At 47.7% G+C, this 17863-nt stretch overlaps 1 protein-coding gene across 1 annotated transcript; it reads right to left on the reverse strand.

Annotated features, from left to right (window-relative positions):
• Nucleotides 1-1917: 1917 nt before the first annotated feature.
• Nucleotides 1918-15278, reverse strand: LOC115184115 (vacuolar protein sorting-associated protein 8 homolog). The gene is made up of 5 exons (XM_029745105.1): nucleotides 15267-15278; nucleotides 14967-15136; nucleotides 12212-12377; nucleotides 11298-11339; nucleotides 1918-2184 (listed from the first exon to the last, which is right to left on the reverse strand). The coding sequence occupies exons 1-5, from the start codon at nucleotides 15276-15278 to the stop codon at nucleotides 1966-1968; spliced, it is 609 nt and encodes a 202-aa protein (XP_029600965.1). The 3' UTR covers nucleotides 1918-1965.
• Nucleotides 15279-17863: the final 2585 nt, after the last annotated feature.

Here is a 17863-nt window from a genome sequence, read left to right on the forward strand (position 1 = left end):
AGGAGGGGGATATTTCCCCTGAACGAACAGAAGGATGGCATGGTTAGAAGGAGAAGGAGAAGGAGGGGGGATATTCCCCTGAACAGAGCAGAAGGATGGCATGGGTAGAGGATGAGAGGAGAGGAGGAGGGGGATATTTCCCTGAACAGAACAGAAGGATGACATGGTAGAGGGAGAGAGGAGAGGGGAGGGGGGATATTTCCCCTGAACAGAAACAGAAGGATGCATGGTAGAGGGAGGAGAGGGAGAGGAGGAGGGGGATATTTCCCTGAACAGAACAGAAGGATGGCATGGTAGAGGGAGAGAGGAGAGGAGGAGGGGGATATTTCCCCTGAACAGAACAGAAGGATGACCATGGTAGAGGAGAGAGAGAGGAGGAGGGGGATATTTCCCCTGAACAGAACAGAAGGATGGCATGGTAGAGGGAGAGAGGAGAGGAGGAGGGGGATATTTCCCTGAACAGAACAGAAGGATGGCATGGTAGAGGGAGAAGGGAGGAGGAGGAGGGGATATTTCCCATGAACAGAACAGAAGGATGGCACGTGATGGAGAGAGGAGAGGAGGAGGTGGATATTTCCCCTGAAACAGAACAGAAGGATTGACATTGTAGAGGGAGAGAGCGAGAGGAGGAGGCGGGATATTTCCCCCGAAACGAAAGAAGGATGACATTGTAGGGGAGGAGGAGAGGAGTGGGATATTTCCCATGAACAGAACAGAAAGGATGGCATTTGTAATGTAGAGGAAAGAGAGAGAGGAGGGGATATCCCCTGAACAGAACAGAAGGATGGCATGGTAGAGGGAGAGAGGAGAGGAGGAGGGGGATATTTCCCCTGAACAGAACAGAAGGATGACATGGTAGAGGGAGAGAGGAGAGGAGGAAGGGGATATTTCCCCTGAACAGAACAGAAGGATGACATGGTAGAGGGAGAGAGGAGAGAAGGAGGGGGATATTTCCCCTGAACAGAACAGAAGGATGACATGGTAGAGGGAGAGAGGAGAGGGAGGAGGGGGATATTTCCCCTGAACAGAACAGAAGGATGACATGGTAGAGGGAGAGAGGAGAGGAGGAGGGGGATATTTCCCCTGAACAGAACAGAAGGATGGCATGGTAGAGGGAGAGAGGAGAGGAGGAGGGGGATATTTCCCCTGAACAGAACAGAAGGATGGCATGGTAGAGGGAGAGAGGAGAGGAGGGGGATATTTCCCCTGAACAGAACAGAAGGATGGCATGGTAGAGGGAGAGAGGTAGTAGATCAGTTCTCCAACAGTACTGTCCTCTCTGTCAGTGAGGAGGAAACAAGTTGTCACAGAGTTAAATGGTCTCTTTCATGATCCCAGGAGATTGAAGAGGAACTCAAGGAGTTTACTGTCCTCCTACTGAGACAGTCTAACACAGGCTTCCCTGATTCATATCATTAACCCTCCTTCCTCTCCATTGCTTCCTCTCTGCCTGCCTGTCTCTCTCTCTCTCTCTGCCTGCCTGTCTCTCTCTGCCTGCCTGCCTGTCTCTCTCTCTCTGCCTGCCTGTCTCTCTCTCTCTGCCTGCCTGTCTGTCTCTCTCTGCCTGCCTGTCTCTCTCTCTGCCTGCCTGTCTGCCTGCCTCTCTCTCTCTCCCTCTCTCTGCCTGCCTGTCTCTCTCTCTCTGCCTGCCTGTCTGTCTCTCTCTCTGCCTGCCTGTCTCTCTCTGCCAGCCTGTCTCTCTCTCTCTGCCTGCCTGTCTCTCTTTCTCTGTCTGCCTGTCTCTCTCTCTCTGTCTGCCTGTCTCTCTGTCTGCTTGTCTCTCTCTCTCTGTCTGCTTGTCTCTCTCTCTCTCTCTGCCTGCCTGTCTCTCTTTCTCTGTCTGCCTGTCTCTCTCTCTCTGTCTGCCTGTCTCTCTGTCTGCTTGTCTCTCTCTCTCTGTCTGCTTGTCTCTCTCTCTCTCTCTGCCTGCCTGTCTCTCTCTCTCCATCATTATTCAAAGCCCAGTCAGCTATAGGAAGTATTGATGCTAGCTAATCCTTTAGTATATCCACTTACTGACAGTGATGTCTTCCATGTTTCAATGCAGAGAGAAAAATAAAATGAGAGGAGACAGAGAACCCCAGATATGAGTATCAGACCTACCCTGGAAGGTCCTCTGTAGAGACATCGTAGCTGGTCCCAGGACTGACACTGCTGGGGGTCCAATGTGGTCTCAGCAAACACCTACAACACATCAGCATGGATCAGCCACAACACATCAGCATGGATCAGCCACAACACATCAGCATGGATCAGCCACAACACAACAATCAGCATCGATCAGCCACAACACAGCAACATGGATCAGCCACAACACAACACATCAGCATGGATCAGCCACAACACATCAGCATGGATCAGCCACAACACAACAATCAGCATGGATCAGCCACAACACAGCAACATGGATCAGCCACAACACAACACATCAGCATGGATCAGCCACAACACAACACATCAGCATGGATCAGCCACAACACATCAGCATGGATCAGCCACAACACATCAGCATGGATCAGCCACAACACATCACATCAGCATGGATCAGCCACAACACATCAGCATGGATCAGCCACAACACAACAATCAGCATCGATCAGCCACAACACAGCAACATGGATCAGCCACAACACAACACATCAGCATGGATCAGCCACAACACATCAGCATGGATCAGCCACAACACAACAATCAGCATGGATCAGCCACAACACAGCAACATGGATCAGCCACAACACAACACATCAGCATGGATCAGCCACAACACAACACATCAGCATGGATCAGCCACAACACATCAGCATGGATCAGCCACAACACATCAGCATGGATCAGCCACAACACAACACATCAACATGGATCAGCCACAACACAACACATCAGCATGGATCAGCCACAACACATCAGCATGGATCAGCCACAACACAACACATCAGCATGGATCAGCCACAACACATCAGCATGGATCAGCCACAACACATCAACATGGATCAGCCACAACATTGCACATCAGCATGGATCAGCCACAACACATCAGCATGGATCAGCCACAACACATCAGCATGGATCAGCCACAACACAACACATCAGCATGGATCAGCCCACAACACATCAGCATGGATCAGCCACAACACAACACATCAGCATGGATCAGCCACAACACAGCAACATGGATCAGCCACAACACAGCAACATGGATCAGCCACAACACAACACAGCAACATGGATCAGCCACAACACAGCAACATGGATCAGCCACAGATGTTGGTTGATTGATTGTATGGTTGATTTAAGGGTTGTGAAATGTATAAGAACAGAGTAGAGTTCAGCTCAGAGAATAACACGTTAATTATCCCCCGCAGAATGAAATAAAACACTCATCTATAAAACATCTTATATGGATCTCCGGTATCTCTATAGGACACTATCCCCGTCTCTGATCTCCAGGACACCATCCCCGTCTCTCATCTCCAGGACACCATCCCCGCCTCTCATCTCCAGGACACCATCCCCGTCTCTCATCTCCAGGACACCATCCCCGTCTCTCATCTCCAGGACACCATCCCCGTCTCTCATCTCCAGGACACCATCCCCGTCTCTCTTCTCCAGGACACCATCCCCGTCTCTCATCTCCAGGACACCATCCCCGTCTCTCGTCTCCAGGACACCATCCCCCGCCTCTAGGACACCATCCCCGTCTCTCATCTCCAGGACACTATCCCCATCTCTCATCTCCAGGACACCATCCCCGTCTCTCATCTCCAGGACACCATCCCCGTCTCTCATCTCCAGGACACTATCCCCGTCTCTCGTCTCTAGGACACCATCCCCATCTCTCGTCTCTAGGACACCATCCCCGTCTCTAGGACACCATCCCCGTCTCTAGGACACCATCCCCGTCTCTAGGACACCATCCCCGTCTCTAGGACACCATCCCCGTCTCTCGTCTCTAGGACACCATCCCCGTCTCTCGTCTCTAGGACACCATCCCCGTCTCTCGTCTCTAGGACACCATCCCCGTCTCTCGTCTCTAGGACACCATCCCCGACTCTCGTCTCTAGGACACCATCCCCGTCTCTCGGACACTATCTCCATCTCCAGGACACTATCCACATCTCTCATCTCCAGGACACTATCCCCGCCTCTCATCTATAGGACACCATCCCAGTCTCTCATCTCTAGGACACTATCCCCGTCTCTCATCTCCAGGACACTATCCCTGTCTCTCATCTCCAGGACACTATCCCCGACACTACCCCCGTCTATTGGACACCACCCCTCGTCTCTAGGACACTATCCCCATCTCTCGTCTTTAGGACACTATCACCATCCCTGTCTCTCGTCTCTAGGACACCATCCCCGTCTTTAGGACACCATCCCCATCTCTCGTCTCCAGGACACTATCCACATCTCTCATCTCCAGGACAATATCCCCGTCTCTGGGACACTATCCCCGTCTCTGGGACACTATCCCCGTCTCTATCCATGCCTCTGGGACACTATCCCCATCTCTCGTCTCTAGGATACTACCCCCGTCTCTAGGACACTACCCCCGTCTCTAGGACACCATCCCCGTCTTTAGGACACCATCCCCATCTCTCGTCTCTAGGACACCCTCCCCATCTCTCGTCTCTAGGACACCCTCCCCATCTCTCGTCTCTAGGACACCCTCCCCATCTCTCGTCTCTAGGACACCCTCCCCATCTCTCGTCTCCAGGACACTATCCCCATCTCTCATCTCCAGGACACTATTCCCGTCTCTGGGACACTATCCCCGTCTCTGGGACACTATCCTATCCCCGTCTCTATCCATGCCTCTGGGACACAATCCCCATCTCTCGTCTCTAGGACATTACCCCCGTCTCTAGGACACCATCCACTGCCTCTCGGACACCATCCCCGCCTCTAGGACACCATCCCGCCTCTAGGACACCATCCCCGCCTCTCGGACACCATCCCCGCCTCTCGGACACCATCCCCGCCTCTCGGACACCATCCCCGCCTCTAGGACACCATCCCCGCCTCTAGGACACCATCCCCGCCTCTCGGACACCAATCCCCGCCTCTCGTCTCTAGGACACCAATCCCCGCCTCTCGTCTCTAGGACACCAATCCCCGCCTCTCGTCTCTAGGACACCAATCCCCGCCTCTCGTCTCTAGGACACCAATCCCCGCCTCTCGTCTCTAGGACACCAATCCCCGCCTCTCGTCTCTAGGACACCAATCCCCGCCTCTCGTCTCTAGGACACCAATCCCCGCCTCTCGTCTCTAGGACACCAATCCCCGCCTCTCGTCTCTAGGACACCCATCCCCGCCTCTCGTCTCTAGGACACCCATCCCCGCCTCTCGTCTCTAGGACACCCATCCCCGCCTCTCGTCTCTAGGACACCCATCCCCGCCTCTCGTCTCTAGGACACCATCCCCGCCTCTCGTCTCTAGGACACCATCCCCGCCTCTCGTCTCTAGGACACCATCCCCGCCTCTCGTCTCTAGGACACCATCCCCGTCTCTAGGACACCATCCCCGTCTCTAGGACACTATCCACATCTCTCATCTCTAGGACACTATGCACATCTCTCATCTCTAGGACACTATGCACATCTCTCATCTCTAGGACACTATGCACATCTCTCATCTCTAGGACACTATCCACATCTCTCATCTCTAGGACACTATCCACATCTCTCATCTCTAGGACACTATCGACATCTCTCATCTCTAGGACACTATAGTAGCTCCAAAGACTTTCACTGTTGACAGGCTTCAATTAACAGAAAAATAACAGAATAAAACAATAATTGTTTCCACGGCCCTCTGGTGATTTGGATCTTTTTTAATAGCTGTAAAATGCCAGCGCCTGAGGAAAAACCCATCAAACGTGACCTGCATGAAGATTGGCTGAACGACAACGAGGAACAAGAGAAAGATAATCTGTTTTGAAAAGTCAGAGTTATTTAAGATAAATGCAGGGTAGAAGTGACATTTACAATATTGACTGGAGGCTAAACAGGTGTGTTGTCTGATTGGCGAGATGACATTTTCAAACGCTGACAGAGAGAAAGAGAGAGATGTGAGGGATTCTGGGACGGTGAACAGCAAACCACTGATAGAGTGATCAGAAAGTGTTAATTCCCCTTGACTTAGTCTACATGTTGTTGTGTTACAGCCTGAATTCAAAATGGATTACATTGATTTGTTTTCTCTCACCCATCTACACACAATACCCCATGAATTATTTTATTATTTTTTAAATACAGAAATCTAATTTATATAAGTATTCACCCGAGTCAATACTTTGTAATAGCACCTTTGGTGGCGATTGCAGCTTTGAGTCGCCTTGGGTATGACTGGATCAGCTTTGAGTCGTCTTGGGGATGTCTGGATCAGCTTTGAGTCGTCTTGGGGATGTCTGGATCAGCTTTGAGTCGTCTTGGGGAAGTCTGGATCAGCTTTGAGTCGTCTTGGTTATTCCTGGATCAGCTTTGAGTCGTCTTGGGGATGTCTGGATCAGCTTTGAGTCATCTTGGGGATGTCTGGATCAGCTTTGAGTCATCTTGGGGATGTCTGGATCAGCTTTGAGTCGTCTTGGGGATGTCTGGATCAGCTTTGAGTCGTCTTGGGGATGTCTGGATCAGCTTTGAGTCGTCTTGGGGAAGTCTGGATCAGCTTTGAGTCGTCTTGGGGAAGTCTGGATCAGCTTCGAGTCGTCTTGGTTATTCCTGGATCAGCTTTGAGTCGTCTTGGTTATTCCTGGATCAGCTTTGAGTCGTCTTGGGGATGTCTGGATCAGCTTTGAGTCGTCTTGGGGATGTCTGGATCAGCTTTGAGTCGTCTTGGGGATGTCTGGATCAGCTTTGAGTCGTCTTGGGGAAGTCTGGATCAGCTTTGAGTCGTCTTGGGGATGTCTGGATCAGCTTTGAGTCGTCTTGGTTATTCCTGGATCAGCTTTGGGTCGTCTTGGTTATTCCTGGATCAGCTTTGCACATCTGGATTTGGTGATTTTCTCAAGTTCTGTTAAGTTAGATGGAAAGTGGCGGTGAACAGTAACCTTCAAGTCTTTCCACAGATTTTCAATGGGATACAAGTCTGTGCTTTGGCTGGGCCACTCAAGGACTTTCACATTCTTGTTCTGAAGCCATTCCAGCATTGCTTTGGCTGTATGCTTGGGGTCATTGTCCTGTTGGAATGTAAATCTTCGTCCCAGTCTAAGGTTGTTTGCACTCTGAAGCAGGTTCTCAATGATCTGCCTGTATTTGGCTCCATTCATTGTTCCCTCTATCCTTACCAGCCTCACAGTCCCTGCCACTGAAAAGCATCCCATAGTATGATGCTGCCACCACCATACTTCACGGTAGGGATGTTGTTAGACGGGTGATGGTAGGGATGGTGTTAGACGGGCTATGTCTGGTTCTCTCCAGACATAGCGCTTTGCATTCAGGCCGAATAGTTCAATTTCAGTCTCATCAGACCACAGAACCGTTTGCCTCATGCTGTCTTCACAGGACTTTTTTGCAAACACCAGGTGTGCTGTCATGTGCCTTTTTTCTCAGGAGTGGCTTCCGCCTGGCCACTCTCCCATAAAGCCCTGATAGGTGAAGTTCTGTAGAGATTGTTGTCCTTCCGGCAGGTTCTGCCATCTCAGCCAAGGAACTCCGTAATAATGTCAGAGTGGTCATTGGGTTTTTGGTCAACCCCCTGACCAAGGTCCTTCTTGTCCGGCTGCTCAGTTTGGTCAGACGACCAGCTCTAGGCAGTCTGGGTAGTTCCATATTTGTTCAATTTCCCAATAATGGAGACAGACCACTGTGCTCTTGGAAATTTTCAACACTCTAGAAATTGTTTCATACCATTCCACAGATACACTACATGATCAAAAGTATGTGGACACCTGCTCATCGAACATCTCATTCCAAAATCATGGGCATTAATATGGAGTTGGTCCTCCCTTTGCTGCTAGAACAGCCTCCACTCTTCTGGGAAGGCTTTCCACTAGATGTTGGAACATTGCTGCGGGGACTTGCTTCCATTCAGCCACAAGAGCATTATTGAAGTCGGGCGCTGATGTTGGGCGATTAGACCTGGCTCACAGCTCAGCGTTCCAATTCATCCTAAAGGTGTTTGATGGGGTTGTGGTCAGGGCTCTGTGCAGGCCAGTCAAGTTCTTCCACACCGATCGCGACGAACCATTTCTATATAGACCTTGCTTTGTACACAGGGCCACAGAAATCCATTTCATGAAGCTCCAGACGAACAGTTCTTGTGCTGATGTTGCTTCCAGAGGCAGTTTGGAACTTGGTAGTGAGTGTTGCAACCGAGGACAGACAATTTTTATGTACTACGCGCTTCAGCTTGTGTGGCCTCCCACGTGGCTGAACGGTTGTTGCTCCTAGACATTTCCACTTCACAATAACAGCACTTACAGTTGACCGGGGAAGCTCTAGCAGGGCAGAAATTTGACAAACTGACTTGTTGGAAAGGTGGCATCCTATGACGGTGCCACGTTGAAAGTCCCTTAGGCCATTCTACTGCCAATGTTTGTCTATGGAGATTGCATGGCTGTGCGCTCAATTGTATACACCTGTCAGCAACAGGTGTGGCTGAAATAGACTAATCCACTCATTTGAAGGGGTGTCCACATACTGCTGTCTATATAGTGTATCTGATTCATCACAGTTCTATCTGTGAGATCTAGGGACACTTCCTCCAGTTCCTCTGACTTCAGGGTATAGTTCCTGCACTGTCAACTGTGGGACCTTATATAGAGGCAGGTGTGTTACTTTCTAAATCAGCTCCAAACAATTAAATTGGTCCCAGGTGGACTCCAATCAAGGATGATCAAAGGAAATTGGATCCACCTGAGCTCAATCTGGAGGGTCATAACAAAGGGTTTGAATACTTATGTAAAGTAGATATTTCTGTATTGCATTTTCAACAAATTAGCTAAAATGTCAATTGAATCCATTTTGAATTCAGGCTGTAATGCAACATAATGTGGAATAAGTCAAGGGGTGTGAATACTTTCTGAAGGAGCTGGATTTCTCTGTGGTTGTGTATGTGTTAATATTCTATTTTCAATGTTTGATTTTTCCTTTGTATGTCATAGTTACAGTGAATGAGTGTGTGTATGGTGTGTGTGTGTGTGTGTATGGTGTGTATGTATGGTGTGTGTGTATATGGTGTGTGTGAGGTGTGTGTATGGTGTGTGTACGGTGTGTGTGAGGTGTGTGTATGGTTTGTGTACGGTGTGTGTGTGGTGTGTGTATGGTGTGTGTGAGGTGTGTGTATGGTGTGTGTATGAGGTGTGTGTGAGGTGTGTGTATGGTGTGTGTGAGGTGTGTGTATGGTTTGTGTACGGTGTGTGTGAGGTGTGTGTATGGTTTGTGTGAGGTGTGTGTATGGTGTGTGTATGAGGTGTGTGTGAGGTGTGTGTACGGTGTGTGTGAGGTGTGTGTGAGGTGTGTGTACGGTGTGTGTGAGGTGTGTGTATGGTTTGTGTACGGTGTGTGTGAGGTGTGTGTACGGTGTGTGTATGGTGTGTGTGAGGTGTGTGTATGGTTTGTGTACGGTGTGTGTGTGGTGTGTGTATGGTTTGTGTACGGTGTGTGTGTGGTGTGTGTATGGTGTGTGTGAGATGTGTGTATGGTGTGTGTGAGGTGTGTGTATGGTGTGTGTATGAGGTGTGTGTGAGGTGTGTGTGAGGTGTGTGTACGGTGTGTGTGAGGTGTGTGTATGGTTTGTGTACGGTGTGTGTGTGGTGTGTGTATGGTGTGTGTGAGGTGTGTGTATGGTGTGTGTATGAGGTGTGTGTGAGGTGTGTGTACGGTGTGTGTGAGGTGTGTGTACGGTGTGTGTGAGGTGTGTGTGAGGTGTGTGAATGGTTTGTGTACGGTGTGTGTGAGGTGTGTGTACGGTGTGTGTACGGTGTGTGTACGGTGTGTGTATGGTTTGTGTACGGTGTGTGTGAGGTGTGTGTACGGTGTGTGTATGGTGTGTGTGAGGTGTGTGTATGGTTTGTGTACGGTGTGTGTGAGGTGTGTGTATGGTGTGTGTACGGTGTGTGTGAGGTGTGTGTACGGTGTGTGTATGAGGTGTGTGTATGGTTTGTGTACGGTGTGTGTGAGGTGTGTGTACGGTGTGTGTGAGGTGTGTGTATGGTGTGTGTATGGTTTGTGTACGGTGTGTGTGGATGGTGTGTGTGAGGTGTGTGTGAGGTGTGTATGGTGTGTGTATGGTGTGTGTATGGTGTGTGTGGATGGTGTGTGTGTATGTGTGGGGTGTGTGTGAGGTGTGTGTATGGTGTGTGTGAGGTGTGTATGGTGTGTGTGAGGTGTGTGTGAGGTGTGTGTGAGGTGTGAGGTGTGTGTGAGGTGTGTGTATATGGTGTGTGTGAGGTGTGTGTGGTCAATTTGGGACACAGACAGAGTCAATAACATCCAGCTATCTAGTGTCACATAAGTCATCTTCACAAGGCCTCCACCGTCTGGACAACAGAGAGAATATAACTAACACATAAACAGAGAGAGAATTCAATTCACTAAGAGAGAAAGAGAGAGAGAGAGAGAGAGAGAGAGAGAGCGAGAGAACGAGAGAGAGAGAGAGAGAGAGAGCGAGAGAGAGAGAGAGATTCCAGAACCTTCATTAAACTCAGCCGCTCAGTGTTTGGATATTTATTTACTAGACAACTAATTTGAATAAACCAATTAGAAGCCATTCATATGGCAGAATGGTCTGCTACATTCAGACAGCTAGCTGGAGAAAACACCAACACTAACCACTGTTCTTTATTTTCCCCTGGGGGGAACGGCTGCTGATATACACTAAGTAGGTGGAAGACAGAGAGAGAGAGAGGAGAGAGAGAAAGGAGAGAGTAAGCCAGAGAGAGAGAGAGAGAAAGGAGAGAGTAAGCCAGAGAGCGAGAGAGGAGAGAGAGAAAGGAGGGAGTAAGCCAGAGAGAGAGAGAGAGAAAGGAGAGAGTAAGCCAGAGAGCGAGAGAGGAGACAGAGAAAGGAGAGAGAGAAAGGAGAGAGTAAGCCAGAGAGCGAGAGAAGAGAGAGAGAAAGGAGAGAGTAAGCCAGAGAGCGAGAGAGGGAAAGACAGAGATTTTTGTATTGTTTATTTCACTTTTGTTTATTATCTACTTCACTTGCTAAAGGCAATGTAAACATGTTTCCCATGCCAATAAAGCCCTTCAATTGAAATTGAATTGAGAGAAAGACCGAGAGAAACAGACAGAGAGAGAGACAGACAGATGGGCTGCCTGGATGCTACCAATGAGAGGCTACCCCCAACAGTGTTACCTTTTTCCCATCTTCCCCTGCTTCCCTGGACATCACTTTGGTCTGAAACAACAAGAGAGACGACCATCAGAAAAGAGAATGGAAGTGACAGATGGAGAGAGGAAGAGAGATGACCATCAGAAAACAGAATGGAAGTGACAGACAGATGGATGTGTGTGTTGCTTCTCTAAAGGTCACTCTACTCTCTCTCCCCCTTCCTCCCCCACTCAACTTGCTCTCCCCCTCCCCACTCGATCTCCCCGTTCCCCTCCCCACTCGCTCTCCCCCTCCCCCACCCGACTCTCTCTCCCCCCTCCCCCCACCCGACTCTCTCTCCCCCTCCCCCACCCGACTCTCTCTCCCCCTCCCGACTCCCTCTCCCCTTACCCCACTCTCTCTCCCCCTGCCCCACTCTCTCTCCCCCTGCCCCACTCTCTCTCCCCCTGCCCCACTCTCTCTCCCCCTGCCCCACTCTCTCTCCCCCTGCCTGTCATATTATGTATATATGCAGTGTTGTAACGATGTGCAAATGGTTAAAGTACAAAATGGAAAATAAATAAACATAAATATGGGTTGTATTTACAATGGTGTTTGTTCTTCACTGGTTGACCTTTTCTTGTGGCAACAGGTCACAAATCTTGCTGCTGTGATGTCAAACTGTGGTATTTCACCCAGTAGATATGGGAGTTTATTAAATTGGGTTTGTTTTCTAATTATGTTCTGTGTAATCTGAGGGAAATATGTCTCTCTAATATGGCCCTACATTTGGCAGGAGGTTAGGAAGTGCACCTCAGTTTCCACCTCATTTTGTGGGCAGTGTGCACATGGCCTGTCTCTCCTCCGCCTCTCACGAGCAGCTACTAGAAAATAACACACAACCAACCCACCCCATTAACAGGTCAGAGGTCATACTCTGTGTGATGTCACTGACTGACCTGCGCGAGGGAGGTGCTCCGCCCCCTCCCGGTCTCCGTGGTGACCCTGCCCCTCCCTCTCTGTGAGGAGATACACTTGTAGCAGCTCCAGACCTGCAGCAGCCTGGGCTCCGCGTGGCCACTCCCCTTCCGCTGCAGACACTGGCAGTGGTACAGATGACCGCAGCTACACACACACACACACACACACACACACACACACACACACGGTGTTAACAGCATTACCGTGTGTACAGCCTCCACTACAGCACCAGCCTGGGAAATGTTCAGTGAGGTGACAGGTTCAGAACATTGTACTGTAAACCTATCTGACACCGTTCATCCTCTATCAGAACACTGTACTGTAAACATATCTGACACCGTTCATCCTCTATCAGAACATTGTACTGTAAACCTATCTGACACCGTTCATCCTCTATCAGAACATTGCACTGTAAACAGATCTGACACCGTTCATCCTCTATCAGAACATTGTACTGTAAACCTATCTGACACCGTTCATCCTCTATCAGAACATTGCACTGTAAACAGATCTGACACCGTTCATCCTCTATCAGAACACTGTACTGTAAACAGATCTGACACCGTTCACCCTCTATCAGAACACTGTACTGTAAACATATCTGACACCGTTCATCCTCTATCAGAACATTGCACTGTAAACAGATCTGACACCGTTCATCCTCTATCAGAACATTGTACTGTAAACCTTCTGACACCGTTCATCCTCTATCAGAACATTGTACTGTAAACAGATCTGACACCGTTCATCCTCTATCAGAACATTGTACTGTAAACGGATCTGACACCGTTCATCCTCTATCAGAACATTGTACTGTAAACATATCTGACACCGTTCATCCTCTATCAGAACATTGTACTGTAAACGGATCTGACACCGTTCATCCTCTATCAGAACATTGTACTGTAAACGGATCTGACACCGTTCATCCTCTATCAGAACATTGCACTGTAAACAGATCTGACACTGTTCATCCTCTATCAGAACACTGTACTGTAAACATATCTGACACCGTTCATCCTCTATCAGAACACTGTACTGTAAACAGATCTGACACCGTTCATCCTCTATCAGAACATTGCACTGTAAACAGATCTGACACCGTTCATCCTCTATCAGAACACTGTACTGTAAACAGATCTGACACCGTTCACCCTCTATCAGAACACTGTACTGTAAACATATCTGACACCGTTCATCCTCTATCAGAACATTGTACTGTAAACATATCTGACACCGTTCATCCTCTATCAGAACACTGTACTGTAAACCTATCTGACACCGTTCATCCTCTATCAGAACATTGCACTGTAAACAGATCTGACACCGTTCATCCTCTATCAGAACACTGTACTGTAAACAGATCTGACACCGTTCACCCTCTATCAGAACACTGTACTGTAAACATATCTGACACCGTTCATCCTCTATCAGAACATTGCACTGTAAACAGATCTGACACCGTTCATCCTCTATCAGAACATTGTACTGTAAACCTTCTGACACCGTTCATCCTCTATCAGAACATTGTACTGTAAACAGATCTGACACCGTTCATCCTCTATCAGAACATTGTACTGTAAACGGATCTGACACCGTTCATCCTCTATCAGAACATTGTACTGTAAACATATCTGACACCGTTCATCCTCTATCAGAACATTGTACTGTAAACGGATCTGACACCGTTCATCCTCTATCAGAACATTGTACTGTAAACGGATCTGACACCGTTCATCCTCTATCAGAACATTGCACTGTAAACAGATCTGACACTGTTCATCCTCTATCAGAACACTGTACTGTAAACATATCTGACACCGTTCATCCTCTATCAGAACACTGTACTGTAAACATATCTGACACCGTTCATCCTCTATCAGAACACTGTACTGTAAACAGATCTGACACCGTTCATCCTCTATCAGAACATTGCACTGTAAACAGATCTGACACCGTTCATCCTCTATCAGAACACTGTACTGTAAACAGATCTGACACCGTTCATCCTCTATCAGAACACTGTACTGTAAACATATCTGACACCGTTCATCCTCTATCAGAACATTGCACTGTAAACAGATCTGACACCGTTCATCCTCTATCAGAACATTGTACTGTAAACAGATCTGACACCGTTCATCCTCTATCAGAACATTGTACTGTAAACCTTCTGACACCGTTCATCCTCTATCAGAACATTGTACTGTAAACGGATCTGACACCGTTCATCCTCTATCAGAACATTGCACTGTAAACAGATCTGACACCGTTCATCCTCTATCAGAACATTGTACTGTAAACCTTCTGACACCGTTCATCCTCTATCAGAACATTGTACTGTAAACGGATCTGACACCGTTCATCCTCTATCAGAACATTGTACTGTAAACAGATCTGACACCGTTCATCCTCTATCAGAACATTGTACTGTAAACCTTCTGACACCGTTCATCCTCTATCAGAACATTGTACTGTAAACGGATCTGACACCGTTCATCCTCTATCAGAACATTGTACTGTAAACAGATCTGACACCGTTCATCCTCTATCAGAACATTGTACTGTAAACCTTCTGACACCGTTCATCCTCTATCAGAACATTGTACTGTAAACGGATCTGACACCGTTCATCCTCTATCAGAACATTGTACTGTAAACCTTCTGACACCGTTCATCCTCTATCAAGCGGTTGTAGAGAACACATGTTGATGTGAATGTTGTGGTGATGACCTGAATATGATGATTTCATCTGGGCTGTCCTGACGTCTCTTGTACTGCTGCAGACAGATGTTACAGTGGTCCTGGCGAGGGTGGAGCCCCCTGCTGACCGCCGCTCGCAGGTGAGACAGGGACCAGTGGAGGTCACGGTTCAACAGACTGGTGGTCGTCTCCAGTAGCGTCTGGGGGGAGGGGAGAGGATTACTTGATTTGATTTATTGTATCCTGACCCCAGATCAGTTTCTGCTCTGGACAAATGACTGAAAGAGTGACTGGATTTACTGTTTTCTTCCCCTGGAAATTATTTCTCACAGAATCACACATTTACACAAAATCTGTCATCCTCTCTACTCTCTCAGCATGTTAAATAGTACTGTACAACCCACCAGTCATCCTCTCTACTCTCTCAGCATGTTAAATAGTACTGTACAACCCACCAGTCATCCTCTATACTCTCTCAGCATGTTAAATAGTACTGTACAACCCACCAGTCATCCTCTATACTCTCTCAGCATGTTAAATAGTACTGTACAACCCACCAGTCATCCTCTACTCTCTCAGCATGTTAAATAGTACTGTACAACCCACCAGTCATCCTCTCTACTCTCTCAGCATGTTAAATAGTACTGTACAACCCACCAGTCATCCTCTCTACTCTCTCAGCATGTAACTAGTACTGTACAACCCACACATCATCCTCCTACTCTCTCAGCATGTTAAATAGTATGATACAACCCACCAGTCATCCTCTCTCTTCTCAGCATGTTAAATAGTACTGTACAACCCACCAGTCATCCTCTCTACTCTCAGCATGTTAAATAGTACTGTACAACCCACCAGTCATCCTCTCTACTCTCAGCATGTTAAATAGTACTGTACAACCCACCAGTCATCCTCTATACTCTCTCAGCATGTTAAATAGTACTGTACAACCCACCAGTCATCCTCTCTACTCTCTCAGCATGTTAAATAGTACTGTACAACCCACCAGTCATCCTCTCTACTCTCTCAGCATGTTAAATAGTACTGTACAACCCACCAGTCATCCTCTCTACTCTCTCAGCATGTTAAATAGTACTGTACAACCCACCAGTCATCCTCTCTACTCTCAGCATGTTAAATAGTACTGTACAACCCACCAGTCATCCTCTCTACTCTCTCAGCATGTTAAATAGTACTGTAACAACCCACCAGTCATCCTCTCTACTCTCTCAAGACATGTTAAATAAGTACGTACAACCCACCATGTCATCCCTCCTCTACTCTCTCAGCATGTTAAATAGTACTGTACAACCACCAGTCATCCTCTCTACGCTGCGCAGCATGTTAAAAACTAGTACTGTACAACCCACCAGTCATCCTCTCTACTCTCTTCAGCATGTTAAATAGTACTGTACAACCCACCAGTCATACCTCTCTACTCTCATCAGCATGTTAAATAGTACTGTACAACCCACCAGTCATCCTCTCATAACTCTCTCAGCATGTTAAATAGTACGGTACAAACCCACCAGTCATCCTCTCATACTCTCCTCAGCATGTGTAAAATAGTACTGTACAACCCACCAGTCATCCTCCTCGTACTCTCTCAGCATGTTAAATAGTACTGTAACAACCCACGCAGTCATCCCTCTCTCTCTCAGCAGGTTAAATAGTACTGTTACAACCCACCAGTTCATACCTCTCTACTCTCTCAGCATGTTAAATAGTACTGTACAACCCACCAGTCATCCTCTCTACTCTCTCAGCATGTTAAATAGTACTGTACAACCCACCAGTCATCCTCTCTACTCTCTCAGCATGTTAAATAGTACTGTACAACCCACCAGTCATCCTCTCTACTCTCTCAGCATGTTAAATAGTACTGTACAACCCACCAGTCATCCTCTCTACTCTCTCAGCATGTTAAATAGTACTGTACAACCCACCAGTCATCCTCTCTACTCTCTCAGCATGTTAAATAGTACTGTACAAACCCACCAGTCATCCTCTCTACTCTCTCTCAGCATGTTAAATAGTCTGTACAACCCACAGTCATCCTCTCGACTCTCTCAGCAGTTAAATTAGTACTGTACAACCCACCAGTCATCCTCTCTACTCTCTCAGCATGTTAAATAGTACTGTACAACCCACCAGTCATCCTCTCTACTCTCTCAGCATGTTAAATAGTAACTGTACAACCCACCAGTCATCCTCTCTACTCTCTCAGCATGTTAAATAGTACTGTACAACCCACCAGTCATCCTCTCTACTCTCTCAGCATGTTAACTAGTACTGTACAACCCACCAGTCATCCTCTCTACTCTCTCAGCATGTTAAATAGTACGTAAACCCACCAGTCATCCTCTCTACTCTCTCAGCAGTTAAATAGTACTGTACAACCCACCAGTCATCCTCTCTACTCTCTCAGCATGTTAATAGTACTGTACAACCCACCAGTCATCCTCTCTACTCTCTCAGCATGTTAAATAGTACTGTACAACCCACCAGTCATCCTCTCTACTCTCTCAGCATGTTAAATAGTACTGTACAACCCACCAGTCATCCCTCTATACTCTCCGCATGTTAAATAGTACTGTACAACCCACCAGTCATCCTCTCTACTCTCTCAGCATGTTAAATAGTACTGTACAACACCCACCAGTCATCCTCTCTACTCTCTCAGATCTAAATAGTACTGTACAACCCACCAGTCATCCTCTCTACTCTCTCAGCATGTTAAATAGTACTGTACAACCCACCAGTCATCCTCTCTACTCTCTCAGCATGTTAAATAGTACTGTACAACCCACCAGTCATCCTCTATACTCTCTCAGCATGTTAAATAGTACTGTACAACCCACCAGTCATCCTCTCTACTCTCTCAGCATGTTAAATAGTACTGTACAACCCACCAGTCATCCTCTCTA

This window comes from Salmo trutta, unplaced genomic scaffold (assembly GCF_901001165.1).
Source record: "Salmo trutta unplaced genomic scaffold, fSalTru1.1, whole genome shotgun sequence".
In the NCBI taxonomy this organism is placed as follows: domain Eukaryota; kingdom Metazoa; phylum Chordata; class Actinopteri; order Salmoniformes; family Salmonidae; genus Salmo; species Salmo trutta.

Bases quoted from the DNA above. Each gene is read 5' to 3' on its own strand.
- LOC115184115 (XM_029745105.1), bottom strand. The intron at 12,378-14,966 runs GTCATCACCACA...GTGTGTGTGTAG, and splicing joins GATGAAATCATCATATTCAG to CTGCGGTCATCTGTACCACT. The intron at 2,185-11,297 runs GTAACACTGTTG...GATGTGTTGTAG, and splicing joins CAGGGGAAGATGGGAAAAAG to GTGTTTGCTGAGACCACATT.